This window comes from Apodemus sylvaticus, chromosome 12 (genome assembly GCF_947179515.1).
Source record: "Apodemus sylvaticus chromosome 12, mApoSyl1.1, whole genome shotgun sequence".
Lineage (NCBI taxonomy): Eukaryota > Metazoa > Chordata > Mammalia > Rodentia > Muridae > Apodemus > Apodemus sylvaticus.
Genome location: NC_067483.1, coordinates 100801569 through 100812057, shown reverse-complemented (window position 1 = coordinate 100812057; position 10489 = coordinate 100801569). Strand labels below are relative to the sequence as shown.

The 10489-nt window shown below is 47.6% G+C and overlaps 1 protein-coding gene across 1 annotated transcript; it reads left to right on the top strand.

Annotated features, from left to right (window-relative positions):
• The first annotated feature begins 2063 nt into the window (after positions 1-2063).
• Positions 2064-3124, top strand: G0s2 (G0/G1 switch 2). The gene is made up of 2 exons (XM_052200215.1): positions 2064-2261; positions 2447-3124. The coding sequence occupies exon 2, from the start codon at positions 2475-2477 to the stop codon at positions 2784-2786; it is 312 nt and encodes a 103-aa protein (XP_052056175.1). The 5' UTR covers positions 2064-2261; positions 2447-2474; the 3' UTR covers positions 2787-3124.
• The last annotated feature ends 7365 nt before the right edge of the window (positions 3125-10489 follow it).

Sequence of the window (10489 nt, the reverse complement as noted above, 5' to 3'; positions counted from 1 at the left end):
TCTAAGAGGTCTTTCTCCAGCAGACAGAGTTGTGCTGACCTGCTTCAGCCCCTGACACTCCCTCAACAGGCACCACCAAATCCACCAGTGACCTCAACGCTTATCATCTGCTGCCTAGCCACTGAGCTTGTGGGGTCAGGGGTCAAGGTCAGGTTCTTTTAGAGGGGAAGAAAGATGTTCATCTCATGTAGCCCTGGGAAAGAGGAACCCCAGGTGAATTATGACGGAGGTGTAAGTTATAAAAGCGCAGGAAATACTTTCTGCCCAGTCAGTTTTGGAGTTTTGGGTCAGAAACTGGGCTGATTCACCTTCCGAGGGGAAACCAAGTGGGTGCCCTCCGATCAAGGCGCACACCATCCTCTTTCCCAGGAGCCGCTGTGTCTGGAACCCTCATGGTTGTTGGGAACACTCCGTGATTACTGCTGCCAGCTACTAGGAGTGCTCCAAAGCTATCAGGAAGATTTAAGAACAATGCCAAGACTTAAGTTAGCTTTGGCTTAGACCCTCTGTGCAGAACTTTCCGGATTGACAAGGTTAAAAGAATAAAGCCAAGTCAGGATCATCCAAGAATAATCCCCATTTGGCCTGTGGTAACCTTAATCACCTATGTATCAACTAAAGTGTGAACTTTAAATTTGAAATGTTCATGGCCTTGGCCAATCCCCACCTTTGACAAGTTTTTACCTGAAGGACTAGTAGCAGACCAAGGGGTGGTCAGCACCTTCTGAGCCTGGCAATGACTTTGGACCCCTAAGATTGGCACCCTTTCCCCTCTGGCGCTGGGCTCTAACAGGGAAGGCTGAGCAGGCTGTCGCAAGATTGCATCAGTGACCTTTGCAATTTTCTGGCCAGTTGGTTCCCCTTCCTCCCTACCCCACCCCCTGCTTCAAGCCCTTTGGCCTACCTGCCTCTCCCCTTTCTCTACTCTGCTAACGCAGGTACACCAATAGCCACAGCTAAATTGTAGCCCACCCCTCACGCAGGGGATCATATTTAATCCTAATCTAACCAGCTCCCCAAGAGCACCCTCTGTCCTGAATCCCCATTCTAGGGGTCTACAGCCCTCTCTCCCAAGCCTGAGCAGGGTGGCATGGAATCGTTGTAAGAGGGTGAAATACTTTCATCACAGACAAATTTTTACCACAAGGCTTCTTGAAGGCTTACCACCAACTTCACTCCTCAAATGAATATAGAAGAGAGGGTAATTTGTGTGTGCGTGTGTGCATGTGCATGTGTTGTGTACAAATATATATGACCCACACAACCTAACACATACTAGGCAAGCACTCCACCACTGAACCGCATCTATAACCCTCTTTTGTATTTTGATTTCTAATACAGAGTCTCAGTAAATTATTCAGGCTATGCTCAAACTCACCATCCTCCTGCCTCTTGCTGGAATTACAGACATGTGCTTTGGGTTTAAAGACAATTTCCTATAATACAGAAATAACTATGGAAACACTTTACAGAGACTAATTCTCTCTCTCTCTCTCTCTCTCTCTCTCTCTCTCTCTCTCTCTCTCTCTTTCACACACACACACACACACAAACACACACCCCTCTATGCGTAAGAAGGAACCCTCAATGAAAAGCTTTCTATAAGGTGATTAGCAATGTTCCTGTTGTTCCTGTGTCTTAGTAAAACCTACCAGCCAAGAAAGCAGCACTGCAGGGTCCCTCAGTTGCCTTCCCTCCCACCCACACCCTCCCTGACAGGCGAGAAGATGACCTTTCTGATTGAAAAGGAACCCCAGATTCCCTCATTAGGGTCTTTCTCTGGTTCCTCCTGGACTACAGGGGAACTTGGGCCAGGGGAAGAGGGGAACAGACAAGATTAGAAAGTGTGTCCTGTCGGGGAAGCATGCCACGCCATCGCCTGGTGGTCTCATCTTCCTTGGTTGCACACTGAAGTGGTGCTTTGGGCTCTCCGCTTTTGCAGCACCAGCGGTCTAGGGTCTCAGGGCGCACACAGCAGGGGCGTGCACTACTCGTGGTCACCTCCCCCTCCCCAGCCCCGCCCCTCCATTTCTTCCTGCCCCACCCCCCACCCCCTGCGGCGCAGTCAGGGCTCAGGCCAGCGAGCCAGGAGGCGGATCCCAGGCAAAAAATATAAGGGCTCTGTTCACTGAACGCTGCAGCTGCTGAGTGTCCCTTCCAAAGAGACAGCGGCTGAAGGAAGAAGGACGCCAAAGCCAGTCTGACGCACGAACGCCTGACCTCAGTCAGCAAGTGCGGCCTCTGTTCCCACTGCACCTTAGGTGAGCCTCCAGGCCAAGGAATTGAGGGTGGGCGAGAGACCGCAGATCCCCTCCCCAGCTGCCTTCTCCCCTGGGCTCAAGTTCCCCTAGTCTGCAGCCGATCGCTCTCTGGGCTTAGGGTTCCCTGCTCTGCCGCTGTCCCTCACCGGAAGGCTCAACCCCTTTTCTTTCTGCTCCCTCTGCAGGCCCAGCCACCCACAGCCCAGAGCTCAGATGGAAAGCGTGCAGGAGCTGATCCCTCTGGCCAAGGAGATGATGGCGCAGAAGCCCCGAGGGAAGCTCGTGAAGCTGTACGTGCTGGGCAGTGTGCTGGCGCTCTTCGGCGTGGTGCTTGGCCTAGTGGAGACGGTGTGCAGCCCTTTCACAGCCGCCAGCCGTCTGCGCGACCAGGAGGCTGCAGTGGCCGAGCTGCGGGAAGCTTGTGAGCAGCAATCCCTCCACAAGCAGGCCCTGCTGGCAGGAGGCAAGGCACAGGAGGCGACCCTGCGCAGCCGGGCCCTGTCCCTCAGGCAGCACGCCTCTTAAGGCTGGTGACTGGCAGAGAAGAGAGAGAGAGACACAGAGAGATCATGACCCAGGTGGGCGAGAGCAGAGTCACATGCTGTTTCAAGGTGCCACCGAATCCAGAACTGACCCTGCACAGATCACCCAAGGGGTCTGGGACTGACTTGCTGCTGTGCAGCACGCACTGTGATTTGTCCAAGCCTGTAGGAACGATCAAGGAGTTATCACTTTGCATTAGAGAGGGAGACATGCGTTTTATACTGTTATTTTTATTGTTGTTGTTGTTATTATTATTATTATTATTATTATTACAATGACTATCATTTTGCATTTTGAAATAAAAACGTTTTATACTCTAATCTCATTATTTAATTCCTGGGAGGCGTGGTGACCCTCTCTGTTTCCGTCTGTGGCTAGCCTGCTTCATACCCAGGACCTGAATGCTGCCTGGCACAGGCCTTCTCACATGAGAGTGAAACTCTCAACATGCATTTTTGAATCACAAGATCAATCAATTTCTGACTTTAAATGAAAAAAAGACAGAGAGCAAGAGACAGAGACAGAGACAGACAAACAGACAGAGTCAGAGAGCTGGAGACAGAGACATAGAGAGACAGAGAGAACCAATGGATTTCTAGGGCAAAGAAAAGGTAATTTGTCTTTTACTCCTTTGTACTGGAGATCCCTGTGGCTGCTGTCTCTGCTTAACTGTTAGAGTAAGGAGGAGAGGAGACAGGAGGAGGAAGGGAGCCTAGAGGAGAGGGGGGAAGGAGGTTGGAAGAACAGAGAGAATAAAAGGGAGACAGACAGAAGAGTGGGGAGGAAGAGAAAAGAAGAGGAAGGATGGGGCAAAAGAGAAACCCAGCCATCTGGTGGGACAGAAGCTCTCTCTCCTAAGGGTACAACTGAACACAGTAAGAAGCTGAGAAGGATAAAAGACCATTATCACAGACCTGAGTCCTCTCCCAGGAGTCATAGCTGATCCTGTGTCAACAGCTAACTTAGTAACACTGTGGGGCTCCCCAAAGTAACCCCTGCCTGCCCTGGGAGGGTCAAGAAGATAGCCTGATACCGCACCCCCAGGATCTTTTATGTCACCTACTCTAACCAACTGTGAGCATGTTAACCTGACTCTTCCAACCTCCCATTACTTTCATACACAGACACCTCCATTCCCTTTAGCTCTGCAGACCCAAACTCTCCCAGCACTTCTGGCTCTGAGCAACCGTCAGCTCTCCCTAAAATCCATTCCCCAGGGAAAGAAGGAAGGGAATGTGAATGAAAAGAACATGTTTGAGGCTTCAAAGGAAACACTTGTCAGTGACACCAGTGTCCTTCCTGTTTCCAAATCCAGACACTTGACCCAGTGTTCAGGCAGGGCCTAGCCTTAACTGCCCGAAGCTCCCAGGAGCTGGCCAATCCAGCTGATCAGTCAGTCTTCCAGATGCCTGCCTCTTCCACAGGCGGTTTGCTCCTCTGCCCATTCAACACCTAGTCCAGCTCATCTGCATGGCCTCTGGGGCTGGTCCCCCTTCAGTGCCTCTCACCTTGCTGTTCCCGCATGAGATTCCTGCAGGTCTCTGTGACCTGCTTCTGTGACCTGTCTGCCTTTGTGAGCTGCCTAGCATGGACACTGATACTTTTGTATCTTTTGTTTACATTACTCTCCTCATACCCATATTCTCTACATCTCTGAGGAAGATAACCCTCACTGCTTCAAGGGTTTCAAGTTTTCCGCCTGTCAGTAAACTATGTGTCAAAGTGTGTGCTCTGGCTTTTGGGTATGATGGTTATGTCTATATTCAGAGTTTGCCTATGTATAAAAACACAAGTGCCCAAGCATACAAGTAACTTACTCATTCTAGGTTACAGTGTAACATCTCTTGCAGACTCTGTTTCACAGCCCTGCCGGCTAGCCTGAGCTGCCTGAAACTTTCTACCTCTCAGAATTTTATAGTTGTAAAGTCTAAATAAGTCTCAGGCTGGCCCATGGTAACAAATTTTTCCCTCCATTGCTTTGTGGGCAGATCATGTCCTCACAGTCTGGTCTTCCTGAGGGCCATACCGACTTCAATTTTCACACAAATTACCAGGTCAAGGAAGTCATGGCTTTATCACAGCTATCTGATTTAGTGCCTGGAGTGTACAAAGAAGAGAAAACATATTTGTCCCACAAGAATGCTCACAGAGAGAGACAAGGAAAGTGTTTACCTCGTCACATCAGAATAAAGTTTTGCCATGGTCTTATAAGACATTTAGTCATGGTCAAGCAGAACAACTCCCTCACTCCACAGAGAGACAAAAACTATTGTTGGTTTTATTCTATTTGGCAGTATTAGTACCAACCCAGGAGAGGTGACAGAATACTTGTTGGTTATATTGGTGACACAGGGCTGACATAAAACAGTCAAAAATAACAATTGATGATGATGATGATGATGATGATAATTCACCACACTGGAGTCAACTGAACTGAATAGAGAAGAGTCACCATAGAATGAGAGACCAACAGATCAGTTTTATAACCACAGAAGCAGAAAACACAGCCCTGAACTCATCTGTGAGGAGACTGAATCAGCTGTCTCCTGCTCCTGCCCCAGTGGCTTCCCTGCTATGAACAATTGTACTCTACAACTGAGAGCCAGAGTAAGCTCTTCCTTCTCTTGCTTCTGTCAAGTATTTTGTTACAGCATCAAAATAAATAACCAACACCCCAGCAGACCCATGTGTGCCTGAAAAGGTAAACTCATCAGTCTGCTCAACAAAGCCCATCCTCACTGTATACACATCACATAACTCACCTTTCAAACTTTATTTAAAGCATTAAACAGTGGTCATGTTCTTAAATGGAAACTTAACACTTCTTTGGAAAGTCAGTTGGATTTTCTGGGGCAAACACGTGAAGGAATGTTTCATTAAAGTGGACACAGGTGTGAAAGGCTAAGGCAGACTCATGAAGGAATGTTTCACTGAAGCAGACATAGGAAAGAGGCTGTTCTGCTGAAGCAAGCACATGAAAGGACAGGTGATAAAAGATTCTTTTCTTTGCTAATGACACACATGTATTGGTCTGCCTTGCATTGTGTAGTTGAGCTGCATTTGTTAGGACACCATAGAGAGAAATGCACCAAAAACTTCTGGTAGTGTGCTGTAGTTTGTTGCCTCTTCCTTCAAGGATTCAGGCTGATTGGATGTACGTGTTGAGGCAAGACCTATGCTGAGGCAAGAGACATGGAGGACACGTGATGTTTGGAGGGTACAAACAGGACTCCACAGAGAGATGGAGAGAGAGCTTGACTTGCTGGTACAGCTAGCTGTGCAATGCTTGTGCGTCTCACATCTTCACTGATCTTCACATCCCTGAGACAGGCACAGGCTCTCCTGGTGTTCCTGTTAGTCCCCCCTGCTGTCTCAAGCCAAAGCTGAGGCCTGGCCAACTCTGCTAGATCATGTCACCGCTGTTGCTAAGACAACTCTGCCTAACTAGACTGCTGGTGTATCCGTGAGCTGTTTGTAAGTGGATGGAGCTGTCACTGCCTGCTGATCTGTGAACTGAAATGCCAATTTCCAGACAACACAGATGGGAGTTGCTCCAAAGAACCATTTCTAAACCATTTCTAATGGAGGAATGAAATTCCTCCGTATCCTTTCATTTCCACTACCTCTGGTGGGTGATGGGCTACAAGGGAGGCTAAAGCATTTAAGAACCATCATTAAAAATAGGATTTGAAAAGATTAAAGTTACAACATTCTTTGATAATTCTGGAGCGTCAGCGTTAGCGTCACTCCTCCAGAAAGTGTTTCAGAGGACCCCTCGACCATCTGGTATATTCTCTGGGTTCCTTGTGCTTGAATTCCATTTGTCTTCATATCTACATCTGGGCTATTAAACCTCAGTAAGTAACCTGAGCTTGACTAATCAGCTTAAGGGTACACTTTCTGATCAGTACACCCAGACCTTCACGTAAGGAACTTAGGTGTCTTGTTTAGAAGACACCCCCACTGAGCAACCAGACAAAGATCTCTACATAAAAGCATTTGACACTTTGAGTAGGAAGCATGATATTGTTAGCTTACTCAACACAAGGTATATACGTAGTCCATTTGATCTTCTGCTTCAGAGACACACTGCTTGTTTGAGACAGAAACTCAAGTGACCTGTCACACCCACCCTCGCCAGCAAAGAGGATGCAACACGGGAAACCTTGAATTAAGCTTATTTCTTCTTTTGGCGGCCCCGGGCTCTCTCCCAGCCTGACCTTATATAGCCTACTCAGCCCCGTCTGCCAAGGGAGATAGCCAACCAGTTTCCTCATTGGTGAACTAAGTGAGTTCTTCATTAGCATGTAAGTGTGATAAGGAATACAGCACACCACGCATGTACTAAAGTAATTTACTACCAGGGAGCTGCATGTGGCCAGCGCCATCTTGTAATAGAGATGAACAAAAGGTGGCTTACTACAGTGACCTTGTGGTGGTTTAAATGAGAAATGTCCCCCACAGTCTCGGGTCTCTGTTAGAGGTCCTTGGTTAGAGGTGCTGTTTGGGGAGTTTTAGGAGGTACAGCCTTGATGGAGGAAGTCTGTCCCTGGAGGCAGGCTTTGAGAGTAGAAAGCCTCTCCTATTTCCAGTTTGCTCTTTCTGCTTTGTGCTTGTGTTCGAAGATGTTTGCCCTCAGCTCTGTTCCTAACCCTGGGCCTGCTGTGTGTGGTCATCACGGCCTCTCTGGAACCAGGACCTAAATACACCCTTCCTTCTATAAACTGCCTTGGTCAGGCCGTTTCCTCACGGCAACAGAATACCCGCAGCAAGTCCGTTATCTTACCATATTGCCCTTGAGCATGAGGTTCCTCTGCCTCAGCTTTTTCAAGTGTGAGTGGAAGGTGTGTGTGTGTCCCCACAAGTGTGTCCTCTGGCTCAGCTTTTTCAAGTGTGAGTGGAAGGTGTGTGTGTGTGTGTGTGTGTCCCCACAAGTGTGTCCTCTGCCTCAGCTTTTTCAAGTGTGAGTGGAAGGTGTGTGTGTGTGTCCCCACAAGTGTGTCCTCTGCCTCAGCTTTTTCAAGTGTGAGTGGAAGGTGTGTGTGTATGTGTCCCCACAAGTGTGTCCTCTGCCTCAGCTTTTTCAAGTGTGAGTGGAAGGTGTGTGTGTGTGTGTCCCCACAAGTGTGTCCTCTGCCTCAGCTTTTTCAAGTGTGAGTGGAAGGTGTTTGTGTGTCCCCACAAGTGTGTCCTCTGCCTCAGCTTTTTCAAGTGTGAGTGGAAGGTGTGTGTGTGTCCCCACAAGTGTGTCCTCTGGCTCATGCTTTCACCACCAACTGCTCATCTCCTGCACTTGCTTTGCTTTTTGTCTCAGTTATAAAGTCTTGCTTTATGTGCTTTTGATCTATTCTTGGCTGTCTTAAATCTGATATATAAGAGTGTTTGATAGGAATGGGTGGAGATAAGGGCTAATAAGTCACGAATGATCCAAAACGATCCTCAGAGATACAGTCTGTCTTGCCTGACGGCCAACTCGGGGGTGGCTTGCTGGTCGTGCTGAGCTATGGGAAGCTGCTTTGTCCTGTATGGAAGGCTGTGCTCATCTGTATTCCAAGGTTCTACATCAGGGTCTTTTTCTACATTTTGCTCAGAAATGGAAGCCAAGACACCAGTACCATTCACAGGCACACGCTCTGTCCGTGCCTCTCCAGCCAAGCTGGGTATCTTCTACATAGAGACCTTGCGTCCCATGGAAAGCTGCATGTATCCTGATTCTTGCCCTCATTTTTGGTAAAGTAAAAATTTTGAAACAGAATACCAATGGCCATCCTATAGAATGGTGGTTCTCAACCTTCAGCCCATGACTCCTTTGGGGAGTTGCATATCAGATATTTACATTATGATTCATAACAGTTGCAAAATTACAGTTGTGAAGTAGCAGTGAAGTAGCAATTTTATGGCTGGTGTCACTACAACATGAGTGTTGGTTTTCCATGCAGTTCGTCTGCCTGCACGCTGTGCAGGTAACCTGTTCGTTTCCCCCCCCCACCCCCACCCATGGGCCCAAGGGGATTTGGTGGAGATGCGGGGTGCAATGAGGTCACACCAGGCCAAACAGTTCCACGTGAGGAGATGGGGTAAAGGTGCAGTGGGGGAGAAGAAGGAAGGAAAAGAAAGAGAGAGACAGAGACAGAGACAGAGAGACAAAGAGACAGAGAGGCAGAGGAGAAATGCTACCCAATTATATATGGGTGATGATGTAAAGTACAGTAAGTGTAGGCCCATTGAATTCTGGGTATATGGCGGCTGTTGCCTTGGCAACAGGCCTGTAGTTGCACTGTGCTAATTGTCGCCTACATGATGTTACAGGTCTCACAGGTCTCGGTACTAACAAAGAGGACCTATATAATGGAGTCAGAGCATTAAGAAGATTGAGAGCCGGTGCTATAGAACTTCTGATGTATTAAAAATCAATAAATTATTATATGTTTAAAAAGAGCTGAATCATAGTGATTTGGAGGTGGAAGCAGGTAGCTCAAGAGCTCAAGGCCAGTATCTACTACTTGGTAAGTCTAAGGGTATCCTGAGCTACATGGGATTCTATCTCAAAGAATGAATGAATGAATGAATGAGTGAGTGAGTGAAAAAGAGAGAGAATAGAAAGAGAAGTGGAACATCAGAATTGTTAGGGAAGTGAAACCGCAGAGCCAATAGTTAGCCCCTTTTCTTTGTTTAGAGACAACATTTTGCTATGTAACCTCCTCGACTCTACCCTCAGTCCTCCCTGTGCACTGGGATTATGGGTGTGCAACCATGCCTGGCTAACGGTTTAGTCAGCCTGAGGAAAAGTGAACACACACTTCTGACTTGAGGAAGTGTGTTGCAGTAAATCTCCAAACCCAATAAGCCCGTGTAAAGAACACACAACTCAGTTACAATATTTATAAGCTGCACGCCTAGACTGAACAGATTCACCACTACACTGCTCTACACCCTAACTGTGAGATCCTAGCTACCTGCAGCTTCTCCTGGTCACATGGCTCTAGCAAGCTTCCTTCCACCTCCTCTTCTCTGTCTCTTCACCCTCTCCCTCCCTCCCTTCCTTTCTTCTCCCTCTCTAAAACCTCAAGCCCCACCTTTCCCTTCCATTGCCCAATCCCAGGCTCTAGCCTTTATTTGGCCACTTTAAATGGGGGGAAGAATCACTGAAATCTCCTGCGTATGTGATCCACTCCTTGTTAGCGCAGCCCCTCTCGAGGAAGCAGAATTAACATGAAAATACAAACAGCACCTAGGCAACCCACAACAGAAGTGTTTATCACAGAAGCCCACTCTCCTTTTGTGTTTCTGTCTCTCATGTGGCTTTACCTGACCTTCCATGCAAGTCACCCATTTCTTCAGAGAGTTCCCCGGAAATGAGCAGCCACAATTATTAAACCAGAAAGCAGCCCTAAGGAAATTAGGAACAATTAAATAAGAATTAAAATAGGTCTAATGAAACTTTCCAAAACTATCCTGGAGTAGAACGAACAACTAAAGTAAAAGAATCTGCCCCTTACAACCCATGTTCTCTTTACCGGCTCAAGCATTAGTAAGAGAATTTAATAAAAGATATGCAGATGGAAAGTATCCAATACCTGGTTAGAAGTTTTCAGAGTGCTTAAGACAGTAAGGTAGAGCTCGGTAGAATGCAGAGCTCTCTGGAGGAAGTAAGGAGCAAAGTTCCCATCCTCTCAGTGAAGTCA